This window comes from Microtus ochrogaster, chromosome 8 (genome assembly GCF_000317375.1).
Source record: "Microtus ochrogaster isolate Prairie Vole_2 chromosome 8, MicOch1.0, whole genome shotgun sequence".
Classification (NCBI taxonomy): Eukaryota; Metazoa; Chordata; class Mammalia; order Rodentia; family Cricetidae; genus Microtus; species Microtus ochrogaster.
The window spans coordinates 69062594-69078997 of NC_022015.1; the positions used below are offsets into that span (position 1 = coordinate 69062594).

The window sequence follows — 16404 nt, forward strand, 5'->3', positions numbered from 1 at the left end:
TCCCACAGCTACACTCAGTCACCGTGTGAACCAGTCCATCCCACAGCTAGCCTCAGTGGATACAGGGAGTGACTGTCTAACAGCCCTGGTTTTGCTTTAACATAGAAGTTGCAAATTTTCAACCCATAGATGTGTTTATTTAGCCCAGGATTTAAAAAAAAAGTTTATAAACGTAAGTTTAATTTCAAATATTGGGGTTTCTAGTTTTGTGGGGTTTGGTTGTTTTGTTTGTTTGGGAGTGGGTGTTTGTTTTGTTTTAACCTAGCAAATTTAGCCATGATAAGAACCAGCTGGTACAAATAGACTGGAAAAATGCTCTGGCAGTGAGTTTGCATTTGCCGCTGTTGGTACCCACTTTAATAGAAGTCATAGAAACGGCAGGCAGCCAGGGAGCACTGCCTGCTTGGTTTACTCCTTCCCAGACAGGCTAGCCTTTCATCCCACTTGGTTTTTTTCCTTTCTCTACCCTGCTCTCTATTATTCCATCTCCAAATCCCTTGCTGTTGGGACAGCACCAAAGTTATTATCCCTCTGCGCTTTCACGGTGCTCACATGTGAGTCAGTTCATAGCCCTGGCATCAACAGAGGACTTGCAAGGCCTTTTAGCTTGGAGGACCTGTCCAGGGGACCCAGCCTCGCAGTCGCTCAGATCCTTATCTCCCCTCCCGAAAGAAGGGTTTCTGGTGTGATGTTTGTTTCCTACTTACTCCACTGGCCTTCTAGGATGTCCGAGAATATATGCTACTTTCTAATCTGTTGCCTGGATGCTCCAAGCCCCTCAGAATCTGGTAAAAGACAAATGCTCAAAACATTAGCATCACTGTAAACGCTTGGTGGGAGATGAGAGTAAACAGGCTCCCCAGATTGTCTCGCACCCTTTCCTCCACATCAGGATTAGACTGCCTGCCTGTGGTGGCCAGCCAGTGTGCTAGCCCAGAGCCTTGTTGCCCTGGTAGCTGCAGACTCATTTTGGTGAAGAAAGAGACCAGGCAGGCAGAAAGTCAGTGGATCAATGTCATATTCATATGGAAGACAATGGACAATACTGACATATTCTAAAACAATACTCCTGGGGAAAGGACAGGCACAGCTCCCGCAGGGACTGTTTTAAGCCAATTTCTAAGAGTTGACCCAAACAAGACTCCAGGAAACCCCAAACAAAAGGTCACAACCACATAGCATCTGAAAATCAAAAGACACTGGAGGTTGACTTTAACATATAAAAATACTATAACAAAATGAAATACAAATATATATTAGAATCTGTAAGTATTCTGTATAAAGAGATACTTTCATGGTTAAGCTAACAGCAGGCATAGGGGAAACAGCCGGTCTTTTCCTTTTCTTAACATTGTCACAGGGCCTTGAGCAGTGCTGCCCAAGTACCAAGTCCTAGAGGCCTGGCCCTGTTGGGTCTCTTCTGTGTCTTCTGTGCACGTCCAATAGAAATAGCCAGTGCTGACCACAAAACTAACTGAAGGTCTTTGCCAAAGGGGAACACAATGTGGAGATGATTTCTCAAAGGGCTGGTCTCATAGTTGCCTTCTTTCTTACCCAACCTTACAAGCCCAATTGTGAACAGGATGATAGACCAGGCCCTTGGCTGGCAAGGAAGTCACTGAGTCAAAGGTTAAGTTGAGCATGGGGCTCATGGCTCGCTCACCCTTGTTACCCTCACTTTGCCATGAGTCTTGATCCTCAGATTCAGTAGAAGTCTGTTTCAGGAGGGCGGGGCGGATCTCTGGGAACCATTGTGTTAGCTTCTCCCTTCCCATCCCAAGGCCTTGGGGAAAGGTGCCACCTGACTACAGGTGTTTGACCTTCGGCCGTGTGAGCAAACCTGCCAGTCCATGCCAGCCCAGGAATTGCCTTTTCCAGTGATGGCTGGGGACGGTAACTTCACAGGACAGAGGAAGCCAGAACGTCTCTATTTCTAGAAAGGGACATGATGCTACATGCCTAAGCTTTTCTTCCATGTACAACCTGATGTAGCTGCTTGTCAGGGTCCCACAGTGGCCTGAAAGCTTGGAGTAAGAGAAAGACACTGCAGAGTTGGGTAAAGCCTCTTAGAGACCTGGGCCTCTGCCCTCTTGGGGATTTGCCGGTCTGCACTGTGGCCTTGTTCAGGGCCTTAAGAAAATGGAGCCTGTCCCCCCACCCCAGCCATGAGGACATTGACTTGTTGGACAGGGCAGGGCTCGCTTTCCATCCAGAGTCTCACTGGTCTCAGAGCTATTATGATAGGAGGTGCCAAGTCCTAAAGTCACAGGTTTGTGTTCTCACCAGCACCGAATGCTCCTCTTGGTGTCCACATGGGCCAGGACACAGGTATAAAGTGTTCCCGTGGGCTTTACCTACACTTCCAGATGGAAGCAGCCAAGAGAGGGACATGCTCACACCTCTGGCCCACGGAGATGCTCTCCTTCCTCTCTCCCCTCCCCCACCATGATCCAGGGCTCCACCCTCTCAGGAAGAAGTGAGACCTCATATAACCCTTTGTCCCTTCAGCAGCCCCCTGCTAGGCTCAGACTTCATCTTTCTACATTTCACTCTGCATGAAAGAGAAGCCTTGGTGTCAGCCCACCGTGTATCTGGTGACTTCACACAGCTGCCACTGCAAACCCCCAGAGTGAGGAGCTGCAGCTTGGGCCGCTCTGGGTGCTTAGGAATTAGTCCACGTAAAGGCTGCATACCCTCACCCACTCCACATTGGGTACATAAATACCTGCTAGTGAAGTTAATGGAACTGAATTTTCTAATTTCTCAGGCCTCCTTCCTGAGACCAGAAAGGGAGTTATCTGCTTGGTTCCTGTCTACCTCCCTCTTCACAGCTGCAGGCCTAAGGCCTGGAATGGGCAGAAGTCTGCTCTGAGCCACAGGGCAGAGACTTTTAGTATCTGGGTCATCTGACTTCCTCCTGTTGCACATGGCCTCTGTACAAGACCTCCAGTGGAGAAGCCCCTGGCCTCACCCAGCTGCTCCTCATACCCAATCCTTCCTCTGCTACAGGCACCAGCAGCTTTTGGCTAGGGAAACCTGGGCCCGGTGCCCCTTTTGTAGCCAGAATTGTCTGTTCTACTGGAGCCAAGAACTCCTTGCCCTCTGTGGTGGGGTCTATCACCCCAAGCATAAGAACCCCCTCATAGAAGCTTCCATGGTCATTCTATACTTCATGATTCAGAGCCTGGTCCTACTCAAACCCAACCCTACCCCTACCTCTTTCCCAAGCTGTGGAGGCAATGGGCCGTGTGACTCAAGGAAGAAGGGTCAGTTACTTCCGCATGACAGGAGCTCTTCTGGAGAGTGGCCTGCAGCCAGTAAATGCGGCTGCAGAGACCAGGCCAGTACCCCGGGAGGTACCCTCAGAGGGGCCAAAGGCTACTGGGACATTATTAACTGTTTCAGACCAGCCAGGGTCACAGGCCAGGGGAGAAGCAAGTGGAGACAGGGGTTAGCCCCCTTTTTCAGTCCCGGGTAGCAGGCAGAGGTGTGCCACCTTCTGCCACTGTTCGTGGCCTGACCTCACACACACATTCATTCAACAAATATTTATTAAGCGCCTATCTGTGCAAGGCACTTTGGGAGAGGGCGCTGCAGTCAAGGCCTTGCTTGTCCTCTGCCCCGGCAGTGCAGTCTGCTGGAAAGGCAGCTCGGTGCCCCCGCGCCCACCAGGACCCAGGCGCCATCGTGATGATGCCCGCATCTCAGCCCAGCTGCTAGTGTGCCGCCTGCGCATTACGCATACTCGGCACAGCCGCACTTTGTGGGCTTCTCCACCTCCTCAGCAAATGAAGTCCCGTCGCTGCACTCGAAGGTGAGCTTCCTCCGCTTCAGCCGTAGGCCCTGGCAGCAGCCCTGGCCTGGACACGCGCCCCGGCATTCCACCCACGACAGCGGGCGCGTAGTCTGGCAGATGGCATAGCCCCTCTGGACCCGGTGAAAGTCCCGGACAGGGTCCCCCCGGCACTCGGACTCTGGATGGGACAGATACCAAGAGAGAGCCTCAGAGCACACCGTGAGAAGCAGGAGGGGCACTGGGCAGCATCCTAGGAGGGCTCCACTGGGAGAGCCCTCTCACCCCTCTGTCCTGAACATCCTCCCCGGCTCTGCATGCACCTATGCTCGACTTCCTCCTGGGCCCACAATGTGTGATGAGGGAAGAGGAGGCAGCTAGCTGCCCAGGCCCTCCAGTTGAGGTGGTTCCCACTGTGCAGGTGTGCAAGAAGAGCTGAGACCTGGAGGCAATGGCGTTAGGGAAGCATTCCTCAGTGGAGAGGATGACACACTGACCCTACGGTGCCCAAGGCTGAATTTCTCCAGCTTCCCTCTTCCCAGCTTCTGCAGTCTGGAGTCTAGCCAAAGTATCTTGGTGAAGGGGCCCAGGGAAAGCCTGGGAAGAAATTCCCTAACCTTCAGACATCCTGCCACACCTAGGTCCAAAGCTGACAGACCGAGGTGCTCAAGCCTGGCTAGGGGCTGTTACTGGATGTGGCTGGATGGTCTTTTCATGGCGAGACCTCAGCCAAGAAGGGCAGGGTCCTGGTCAAGGGAACTGCAGGGCAGGCTGAGTCCAGGAGATGGAAAAGGTGGAACTCTGGCTAGAGGACAAGGCCCAGAAGCCCAGCAGTCCCCTGTGTAGCAGAGGGGAAGGAAGGAGGAGAACAAGGATGAAGGGCTTGCTGGGGTTTGAGGATGATGACATGAAGCTCCTACGGCAGAATGACGGGGAGGGACCCAGCAGAGGGCAGTCAGGAGGGGGCCCCCTGACCTTGCTCACACAGCTCGCCTGAAAAGCCAGGGTTGCACACACAGTGTGCCCCTTTGGTGGCTGAGGCCTGACAGTGGCCATGCAGGCACTGCAAGCCCCCACAGGGCTCTGCCACAGCCCCGACCTGGTTGCACAGAGCCCCTGAGTACCCATCCTGGCACTGGCAGCTGTAGGCAAGAGCATCAAGGGGCACGCATTTCCCGTGGACACACCTGGAAGAAACAGGGAAGAGGACTGTGAGAACAGGCTAGACCATGGGCCAGCCAGAGGGGGTCCCACCCCTCCTAGCCTTGCACTTGGTTCTCTTCCCAAGATTTAAAGGGGCGGGAGGGGGGATCTGATTCTATGCTTGTCCTTTTCCAGTTAATAAGAGCTTAAAGCCAAATAATAATAATATCATCTTGTGTCAGGCCATATGCTCCAATTTAAAGATTTAAAAATACAGCTGGTGAGGCTGTGCTTGCCATAAGCAAATGGGCTTGCAGGAAAAGTCCCGATGAGTGAGGGTGATGACTCTCTTGGTCCTTCCCAGGCTTACTTGTGGCCATGGCAGGGGCCATCCACTGGCTGGTCACAGTGCAGGCCCCCCCAGCCAGCCTCACAGTGACACACGGGCCCTGGGGTGGCATTGGGCTGGCAGATGCCATGCAGGCAGTAGAGCTTTCGGCAGGGCTCACAGCCCGGCACCACTCCCGGCTTCATCTGCGTCTTGGTGAAGTCCTGCAGCTCATTGTTGATGTACAGATTCCGGATGCAACCATGGAAGCTGGTGCCATTGAGGATCTGCCAGAGGCGGAAGGCAGCTGAGTTCACGTCTACAGGCATACCTGAAGTGACAGGAAGAGACACTAGAGTGTGTTGGGATTGAACCGTGCCTGTTGGGCAGCTCTGCAATGTCGCCTCGTGCCCTTGGGCTCTGTCCTGTCTCTGCAGAGGCCCTTTGTCACCTCGGAGGATCAGACTCCTTTCCAGAAAGATGTGGAAAGTCTACTTCCTCTGGGACTGGAGCTAAGTCAGGCTAGGTATGGCCAGTTGGCCAGCTGGATTCCAAAATGCCTGTTCCCTAAGTCTGGCTATCTCCCTCTGGGACTGCTTCCCTCTGGGATGTCTGCTTTCATTTCTGGAGATTCCAGTCGAAGCGAAGAACTCATGTGCAGGGCACTTTGCCATCTGCTTTTGTGCTACTGGCTTCGCAGCCACCCCAAGGCAGAGGCTGCCTGTCCCTGTCTGGCACTCTCAGGAGCTCATCTGAAAGCCTCAACTAGTAGGGGCAGAGCCGGGATCACATAGCGGGCCAGGCACTCCCCAGGCTGAGACAGCATGCAGATGGTTGCGGGTGGTGGACAGGCCTTCCTGGACTGCAGCATCCGCGGGTCCACTGGGGAGCCTCCAGCTGATGCAGGACTCTGTGCTGAGCCTCTCGCAGTGTTTCTGGCCTCTGAGGGTCCAAGACTAGAAATGAATCCCAGAGCCAAGAAGGGTGCCCATGGTATGGAAGACATCTGGGAAAAACCCAGACCTGTTGGCCAGCCCCTTCTTGGTTAGTCTAGGTTGGCCAGAATGCAGCTAGACACCAGGCAGGACAGCACAAATCCACCAGATTAACCATTCAGTAGGACCACCTCATCCTTTGGCACCTCCCCAGCACAAGCTCTCCTGGCCAGCCTCAGACCAGAAAACACAGGAGGCTCTGCTTGGGGACACCATCACCATGACTAGGTGACAGGCTTTTTCTGTCTGAAAGGTCCTCACCTCCCACATAGAGGGGGGCTTCGCTGTTGAGCGTGTAGTGCTTGCCAAAGTTGTCCATGGTCATGGGGCTGCCGCCGTCGATGGAGAGGTTCACCATCTGGTCAAAGGTGACCAGCTCGACAGTGTGGAATTGCCCATCGTTGATGGTCTCAGCACTGGAAAGAGATGGGGGTGGGGAGTGGGCCTCAGGAAGATCCGAGCTAGGCACATCCCAGAAAGGCCATCAACCCAGCCACTGCTCCCCAAGGAGACAAATCTCTCAAGGGGACTATGCGGACTTTGGCCTGATGCCTGCTACTCCCCCTTTCTGAGGCCCAGGAGAGGTGGGGACTTTTGGAGAGAGTTTCTTCCAGTTAGGGGCTGCCTCTGCGGTGAGGTGGGATGGGGAAATATGGGTGCCATGGAGCCTTAGATCCAAATAGGCTGGACTCAGGAGACCAGATGGCCTTTTTTCTTGGTCAGCCAAGTCTGTGTAGTTCTTGGCCCAGGAGCCCCACATCCTGGCATGCCCACCCAAGGAAGGCTGATAGCCTGAGGAATTCCTACCTGTAGATAGCGGAGCTGGGGTAGCTGCCTGGGTCATAGCTAACACGGACATGGCCCTGGTACAGCTCAACTGCGATGTGGTCATTGTCCCCATTGTACAGGAGGATCCCATTGTCCTCTGCTGTAGAGACCTGAGAGGCAAAGGCACTTTCTCTCCCATGCCACCCCTCACAGAAGCAGCACAGGCGGGTAAACGAACAGAGGGGACTCAAGGTTGGAAGGGTGTAAAAACCGTTCTCTCCCCTCTCCTGACCAGATGCCCCTCTTCAGGGAGGCTGGCCTAGGCCAGCAGTCCCAGGCTCACTTGTCATTCACTGCCAGCAAAAGGATGGCTGTGGCCTGACTAGCATCCGCCCAAGAACAGGTAAATAAAGACCAGTTGCCCCGTGAGAAATAGGCAGTACACAGCCACCACAGTGTGGTGTGGGGGCCCCTGGGAGCCTCAAGGGGAGGGGACTAGAGAGGAGACACGCTCTAGTTCTGGAAGGTTCCCCCAGCCAGAGCCCTATAATACCGGAAGGAGATGCTTGGAAAACAGGGTCTGTGGTTGGAGATTTGGGAGGGCGTTCCCCATGGCTGTAAGAAGCACGATTGTTTCCTTCTGTCTAGCTCCCCCTCCCTCCCTGCATTCTTCTGTAAATATCCTGATGCCCTGGTCTACAGAGCAGGCACATGGACCAAGGCTGGATAAACCACACTAGCTCATTTCCTTGGGCCCAGTGATTGGTCAAGGAATAGGTATGTAACAAAAGCCTGGCCAATCAGAGAGCTTCCGCTGAGACCATTGGTTGTTGAATTTGAGTGCAGGCAAAGAAGAATCCCTTAATGTGTGACAGCGAGACCTCCTGAAGACGTTAGAAGAGCCTGCGCTATGGCTGGGGCTGGGGACAGAGCTGGATCTGGATGGGCTGAGTTTTGCATAGAGTGGATGAGCTGCCTGCTAGCTTACTGAGAGCAACTGGAGAGGACAGAGCTGAGCCTGTCTGAGGGGCTGAGGCAGAAAGAACACAGGAAAGGAGAGACGACTGGGCGCTTGTGACCAAGAATGGAATTTGAGGCAGAGGGGTTCAAGAGTTTACATTGTCTACTGGGGAAAATGCAGTCAGATCTGCCTCCCTCTCTTCCTCTGGGACATATTCAGCAAAACGGCCAGATTTTTCATCATTTGTTGAAGTAGAAGCTGGTTTTCCCCCCTCAACATGATGATGTTCTGAAATGACACTGAAGGCACAAAATGGGCATTTAGGGGACCCCAAAACTGTTGGTTAAAGACAAGCCCAGAAATCACTCCAGGCACGCGGAGCAGGCCAGAGCTGAGCAAAGGGTGTGATTAAGGCCTGTGGGCAAGGCCTCTGGCAAGCTTCATCTGGATCCTGTCACAGTTGTCCCCGAGATGACTCATCCTAACCCGAGGATAACAGCAGCCCACACAGGTTCCTTTCGGTTTCTGTGGACAGGGGTGTAGCCTGACATTCTGAGGAGTGGGGATACCCTGCTCCCTGACTCCCTTTGAGTGACCAGGTCCCCAGACACACACCTGAAGAGTGATATTGGCCCGAGGCCAGTTCTGCAGGTCCGTGAACTGCAGGTAAGTGTCACGGTCCACAAAGTTGACACTGAGCAGTTTCTCACACTCGGGGCCGCCGAAGCCTGGCAGGCACTGGCATACAGGCCTGCTGCCCTGGTCGACACAGTTGGCCCCGTTCTGGCACTCAGTCCCCTCACAGGGGCTCCTGGGGGCAGGTGGGATCTCACAGAGCTGTCCGCTGAGAGGAAAAGACACAGGTCAGAGAGGATGGGGCCAAATGAAGCGGAGGGAGGGAGTCTCTCCCACTGTGCTAGTCAGAAATTCACTAACCACCCCAAGAAAATGGACCCTTAAAGTCCACCTTAACGGACACCCAGAAGATGTCCTTTGTGAGTGTTGCTTAGCAAGGGAGCTGAGCTCCAGGAGGGACCCCTGGAGCAGTTCCTGCAGCATCATCTGGCCCTTCCCAGAAAAGGACCGCCCCCCCTCCAGTCACTTCCTAACAGGTCTCAGATGATTGGCACACTTCGAAGCTGAAGATTCACTCCCTCCCCCCATGCCAGTAACTCTGCAGGGCAGATTTTACAACTCTGACTTAAGATACAAGCAGGGGTGATGGAGATGATGGCGAGGAGGCCCTGAATTACAGAAAGCAGAAATAAAAGCGGGCACATTGCTGGCAGACTTACAGAAATAAAGCAGTTACCTGGGGAGGTGGCAGAGATAGAGCATTTGCTTAGCGGGCACAAGGCCCTGGTTTCTCATAACCCCCAACACAACACAGGGAGACTTAGAAGGGCACATATGGCCAACTGTGTGCCAGCTAATTGGATAGAATAGATGAAATCGGTCAATTTTTAGAAACACAAAAACTCCCCACATTGACTCAAGACTTGAAATAATCCATACTAACAAACAATTGAAGAAATTGAACTAGTGACCAGAAAATTCCCCAGGCCCAAAGGGTTTGTTTCACTGATGAATCCTATTAAAGATTTAAAGGGGCTGGAGAGATGGCTCAGAGGTTAAGAGCATTGCCTGCTCTTCCAAAGGTGCTGAGTTCAATTCCCAGCAACCACATGGTGGCTCACAACCATCTGTAATGAGGTTTGGTGCCCTCTTCTGGCCTGCAGTCATACACACAGACAGAATATTGTATACATAATAAATAAATATTTAAAAAAAGATTTAAAAAATAATTAATCCTCATTTTTCCATAAATTCTTCTAAGAAGTACATAATAAAGGAACACTTCCTGATTCTGAGACACTGGTACCTAAGCGAGACAAAGACACTGAAAGAAACAAATACAAGCAATGTCACTAAGGGACATAGCAAAAAGTCCTCAGCAAGATATCAGCAAATCAAATGGAGCATAAACATTATTATATATCATGACCATTTAAATTTTACCCCAGGAGCTCAAAGTTGATTTAACATCTGAAATCAATCAATGTTGAACATCATAGTAACATATTAAAAAATCAAAGAAACATCAACAAGTTGGAAGTAGAAGGGAAATCTACAGCCCGAAAACACACACAGCCTGCATCACACTCGACGGACAGAGGTTAATGTTGCCCTGTAGATGCAGAAAGAAGCCAAGAGTGCCTGCTCTCACAAGCTTCATACAGCTGTACACTGCAGGGTATGGGCAGAGCAGTTAGGGAGAAAACACACCTCTACACCAAAAAAGAGGAAGGAAATTATCTATTTGTAGATATGTTATCCTGTAGAAGAAAATCCTAAGGAATCTACTAACGCTCTTAGAACTAACTGAAGAATTCAGCCTGATTTACAAAATCAGTGCACATGCAACAAATTAAGAAATCAATTCCAGGGGGCTAGAGAGATGGCTCAGCAGTTAAGAGCACTGGCTGCTCTTGCAGGGGACCTGAGTTCAATTCCCACCACCTACATGGTGGCTCACAACCACTTATACCTAAGTTCCATCAGATCCGATGCCCACTTCTGACTTCTTTGGCCACTTCATGCACTTGGTGCACATATATACATGTAGTCAAACACTTGTACACATAAGTAAAATAAATGAATCTTTTTAAAATCAATTCTATTTATAATATCCTCTAGAAGAATTAAAATTGGGAAATAATTCCAAAATTATGTATGAGGAGCTAGAGAGATAAGATAGCTCAGTGCTTAAGAGCATCGGCTTCTCTTCCAGATAACCCAGGTTGGATTCTCAGCACCCACAAAGCAGCTCACAACCATCTGTAATTTCAGTCCCAGGGGATCTGGCACCCTCATTTGGCCTCTGAAATCACCAGGCACAGACTTGGTGCATAGACATCCCTGCAGGCAAAACACCATACACAAAAAATAATAATTTAAAAAATATTTCAAAATAAGTGTGAAGCATGTACTTTAAAAACAACAGAACAGTTGTTGAAAGAAGCTAAAGTAGGCCTACATATGCCGAGAGGCAGTTCACGCTCAAGAATGGGAAAATTCAATGTTGTTTTATTAAAATACCACTGCTCCCTACACTGCTCCACAGGTCAATAACGCTCCTACCAAATCCCAAACTATTTTTTTTGCAAAATTTGACTATCTAACCTGGAAATTCAACAAACCCAGGATAGCCAAAACAACCTCGGAAACAAACAAACAAACCAACAGGAGGACTTACACTTTCCAATTTAAAAACTCAGCACGAAGCTGCCGTAATAAAGACAGCATGCTGCCGGCATAAGAACAGCAAACAGAAGCATCCCTAAACCTGCAGGTCCCGGAGCTTTCGCCAGAAAGCCAAGACAATTGAATGAGGTGAAGGAAAAAAAAAGTCTTTTCAACCAATAGTGCTGGGACAGCTGGATGCCCACATTCAGAAGCATGACGATAATTCCTTCTAAACTCCTTCTTTACTGTTCCCATCTTCAGCCCTTCAACAAACAGGTTTGGAAGTCTATGCCCAAGTTCTAAGTGGTTGTTTGACCCTCCCAAGTTTGCATAGTTGGGACCGGTGGAGTCACACCCAAATCTCCAGCACTCAGCTCCCAGAATGGGACTCTCCTGAGCCAGTCCCACCCGAGGCAGGGGAATTGCTCACAGTGTGGCCCAGAGGCTCACCTGTAGCCCTCAGCACAGAGGCAGGCGTAGCTGTTGACCTCATCCACACACTGAGCCCCGTTCTGACAGCGGTGATCCCTGCAGTCATCCTGATTTTCGCTGCAGTTGTCACCGGTGTAACCTGGCACACACTCACACCTGTGGTGGACAGGGAGAGGGTCAGCCGACATTCATCCTGCCTCTGCAGAGTCTCTTTTACTAAGGACAGAGCTGTATGGATGTGGGGGAATCTGGGCTGGAAGAGTCCAAGCAACCCCTGAACCCCTAATGATTAATTAATTTTTGCCCTGGCAATGCTGAAGTATGCATGGGCAGCGGTTCTATTGAACTTGTTCATATTGGGTCTCATGGCATAAGCTGATGAGGATGACTCAAGAGGGCACCAGATCTCATTACAGACGGTTGTGAGCCACCATGCGGTTGCTGGGAATTGAACTCGGGACCTTTGGAAGAACAGTGCTCTTAACCTCTGAGCCACCTCTCCAGCTCCCTGTCTGAACTATCAACTCCAAACCCCACGTAAGCAGACTGCATTCTTGCCTGGAGTTGTTTCTCATTTCAAACCCAGTGCTTCTCAGGCTGGAAAGACTATTGTTAGCCTGGTATACATATATATGCACAAGTACAGAACCCGTCTCCTATTACAGTGTTAATCCTGACCACATAAAATGGCACACTGCTCCCTGGTTGGCTTTGTCATCTCTGCTCCCATTCCTGTACCTTACAAAGGAGCGCAATGTCTCTCTCATTTTCACAGAGGCCTTGCTGCAGTCCACTGTGCATGTTTAGCTGGTCCCCAACAGTCCCTGGACGCTACTGCCTACATAGCAGGCTTCTTCAGGTCTCTACCGCTAGCCTTAGTCCCAATTCCTGGGCTTGAGTCACTCCGCCATAGACCACAGGAAGTCCTAGCCTAACAACTCTTTGCTGACTTCATGGAGGGGAGGAGGGGCATTCCAGGAATGGAACTGTGTATAAGAGAGTGACATTTTCAAAACCCCATATGACCTTTATCCAGCAACCTCCAGGTGACAAGCCCTTCTACATAATCCAGTTAGTGCAGTGACTCCTTGCTCTGGGTAGACAGGTTTTGGGATTCTGAGCTTTGGAGCCACACTTAGGTCATAGACTGCATATAAATGAACATATACAGAAGTTGCCAGGGGCATCTGAGGCCGTCCAGTAAACAGCTAAGTCTAGACTCCCACAGAACCTATGCATATTCATTCGCCACGGAGGAGCGGCAAGTGTGAACAGCCTTCCACAAGCCTTCCTTTCAGGTAAGGCTTTATTCTGGGGGTTTCTTTAATTTTGTGAGCTTTGTGACTTTTGTGATTGGGGTGAGAGGTCATGGACCTGGCATAAATGGCTGTGATTGGAGCATGGCTGTCAGGCTCAGTAAGTACCTTCCAAAGGAATGCCTTCTCACGTCCCTTCGCCAGCACCTCAAGAGGACTCTACTGCTGCCCCCAGTTCCCAATGAGAAGAGTGGGCTCGGTCCAGCCAGCACCCACACAGGGCCAAGCTGCAGCAAGTCACACCCCCCAGGCTGTGTGGCCAAAGCTGTGCTCATAGCCACCTCTATGATGTCTCTCAGGAACCCAGACCAACATATGAGGAAGGGAGGGAGGGACGAAGCCAAGCCTAGGCTGGAGTCACTGGCAGTGGGGGACACTGACCTGGGCCCATCCGGGGTGACCACACACTGGGCCTCATGCTGACACGGGTTCTGATCCGGGGAGCAGAAGTCCACCAGCTGCTCACAGGCCCTTCCTAGGGGAAGAAGAAGCAAGAGGCAGCAGATGCTGCAGTCTTCTCTGGAGCCCATGCAGACACTGGCGTCCCCAAAGGATGGGGCATGCCTTGACCCTGCAGTGCTTACCTGTGTACTGCAGAGGGCACCGGCAGGTGTAATTGCCCACACCGTCCACACAGACACCTCCGTTGACACAGGCGTCCTTCACACAATCATCTGTGTTCACTCCACAAGTCGGCCCTTCGAAACCGGAGGGACAGGAGCACCTGCGGTGGAGGGGGCGGGGGTGGATGAAGAGGGACAGGGAAAGCCTGGCCACTGGTCAGAATCCTTAGTCCATATGTTTGGGGCTTCTACTTTAGACCAGAAGGTGAACAGATTAGAAAGTAACAAGCCTGGCTCCGCCTTCAAGGAATCCTCTGGCTTGCAGTGTGGTGGGGGAGACAAACAGGAGACAGTGGCCCAAAGAGAAGTACTATCAGGATGGTGAAGCCTCCGAAGCCAGGCGTGGGCAGAGAGCTCCTAACCCTTCCTCAGCAGGGCATGGTCAGGCAGACTTCCTGGAAGAGGTGAGGGTCTAGCCTCGACAAGAATTCCAACACAGGAGGGGAGGCAGTAGGTACAGAGGGACTGGCAAAGCCCGAAGTGAGAAGGCAGGATCTGCCTGTCTACACTGCTCAAATCTTTCAGGGCACAGACTTCAGGAAGAGAGTAATGATAGGACTGGGCCGAGCAGTAGCTGGGCTGTAGAAGGTTCTAGAAGTTGGTGATTAAAAACCAGGGGACTCCTTAGCCTCAGGCATGTGAGGTTTCCCAAGGGATATAAGGGCCAGAGAGTGTGGCCTGAGGAATTCACATCCAGCAAATGTCCATAGATCTCCTTCATCTTTCCCAGGCTTCAGCAAAGGTGCCACTCTCTGCCCAAGCAGGAGGTAGGTAGGCTGTGCCTCCAGGTGTCAAGAAAAACAGCAAGTCAACCATTAAAAATAACTGACAGGGCCCGTGGAGCTGTCATCTGACAGAACTGAAATACTGTCGCCACCTGCTCACGCAGGAGATTTGGGCATATAAACCGGAAGAGTTTCCAAAATCTGCGTGGCTGATCTATGACGAATCCTGATCCTGACAGTGGGTTTATGTGAACAGACCTCCCCAGGAAGTCTGTAATATACATTCAAACAAAACATCAGGGCAGCTGTTCTTTTCCACCATGCACGGACCATCTACGGACACACGAACCAACTGACACAGAATAGAGCCATCCACCCATGAAGGAGGTCAGTCTCAGACACATTACCTGTGGGTAGCAATGTTAAATTTTATAATAGTTGTGTTGGTTTGTATGTTATTAGTCATCATTAACTCAGACACAGAAACTTTTTCTGATCTTATTTATTTTTATGAATAAGGGTGTTCTGTCTACATGTATGTATGTGCACCACCTACATGTGTGGCGGCCTTAGAGACCAGAAAAAGGCATCAGGTCCACTGAAGCTGGAGTTATCGATGGCTATGAGCCACCATGCAGGAGCTAGGACTCAACCCTGGGTCCTCTGGAAGAGCAGTCAGTGCTCTTACCCACTGAGCCATCTATCCATGCCCCAAAGAAACTTTAATAACTTTTTTTGAGATAAGGTCTCATTTACGTACCTCAAGCTGGCTTCAAACTCATAATCCTCCTGCCTCAGTCTCCTGCATGCTAGGATTTCCTATGTGTACTACCAGACCCAGCTGTAGGATTACCTATGCAAACCACCAGACCAAGCCATAGGATTACCTATGTATACCACCAGACCCAGCCTAGGATTACCTATGTATATCACCAGATCCAGCCATAGGATTACCTATGTGTACCACCAGACCCAGCCACAGGATTACCTATACATACCACCAGACCCAGGCAAAAGAAACTTCTAATCAGAAGTTTATGGTGACAAGAAACGGGGAGGGCTTTAAACTTCAGCTCTTATGCCCTCATTGGGGGCAGTCGCTCCTGGCATACAATCATATCACAATAGAGACCTGAAGGATGGAACGCAGTGGAAATACTAGCTGCATCCAGAAAGGGAAAGATGGTCTTCATTGCTATGGAGAAGCTTGCTGGTGGCATTTCAAAGGTACCCAAAGTTATGTGGGGTACCAGAAGCTGTGATCTAGAACTCATGGGGCCAAAATAAAAGGATATCTGCGTATTACGGGGCAGCCTTGGTTCCCCAATACACCCTGTCTAGAAAAAAACGTAATGAATAAATAATAAGTTAAAATGGTACCTAATTGCTATGTACAACAGATACCACTGGGGGATGGGGGTAGCATACTTAACCTACTTGTTTTATTTTAAAACAGCAGAATATTTATGATATCCATGACACTGTCTCCTTTGCATGGAAGAAACAAACTTACAATGAAAAAATGTAGCTGTTGGTCTAAGAACATTTGTGTGGGGTGGTCTACATCTGCTCCGGAGCTTGTGCCACAGGCATCTTCTGGAGTTCGGTTTTAAGCTAGGATGACAGGACATTTGCACAGAAAGTCTTCTGGCAAAATCTCAGGGCATAAGGCAGGTGGAAAGGACGTCTCCCCTCCCACCTGGTGCTATAGGCTGCCTGGCTGCAGGATGTAAGGCCAACCCGCTTGCCCCCCATCCCAGAAGGGGCATCCCAGCCCTGTGCAGGAGCCGAGGACCAGAACAGGGAGAAAGCTTGACTGGAGCTGCTGCTTGCCCCTGAGGTGCGCCTGCCTATTGTAAGGATGCGTTTCCAAGGCAACACTGGAGGAGAGGCACTTAGCACTTTATTTTTTACATCTGGTAATTTGGGTCTGCAGAGGCAGGTTTGGCCATTTCCGCCCATAAATTCAACATCATTTTCTGAGGAGCCAATTTGTTCAGTAGGCAATTTATCGCCAGCAGCTAAGTACTGTGTTCCTCAGAAAAGCTCTGGGAGGGCAGGATGGGGTGGGGGC

At 50.8% G+C, this 16404-nt stretch overlaps 1 protein-coding gene across 1 annotated transcript in view; it reads right to left on the reverse strand.

Moving 5' to 3' along the window:
• Positions 1 to 1001: 1001 nt before the first annotated feature.
• Slit1 (slit guidance ligand 1) overlaps positions 1002 to 16404 on the reverse strand; it is a 149071-nt gene continuing 133668 nt past the window's right edge. Inside the window, exons 29-37 of the mRNA XM_005352276.3 lie at positions 13567 to 13706; positions 13364 to 13457; positions 11685 to 11822; positions 8604 to 8832; positions 7067 to 7197; positions 6521 to 6675; positions 5307 to 5595; positions 4769 to 4980; positions 1002 to 3974 (exon numbers count right to left, since the gene is read on the reverse strand). Of these exons, the coding sequence (XP_005352333.1) occupies positions 3736 to 3974; positions 4769 to 4980; positions 5307 to 5595; positions 6521 to 6675; positions 7067 to 7197; positions 8604 to 8832; positions 11685 to 11822; positions 13364 to 13457; positions 13567 to 13706 (1627 nt within the window). The 3' untranslated portion in view covers positions 1002 to 3735. The remainder of the gene's footprint in view (positions 3975 to 4768; positions 4981 to 5306; positions 5596 to 6520; positions 6676 to 7066; positions 7198 to 8603; positions 8833 to 11684; positions 11823 to 13363; positions 13458 to 13566; positions 13707 to 16404) is intronic.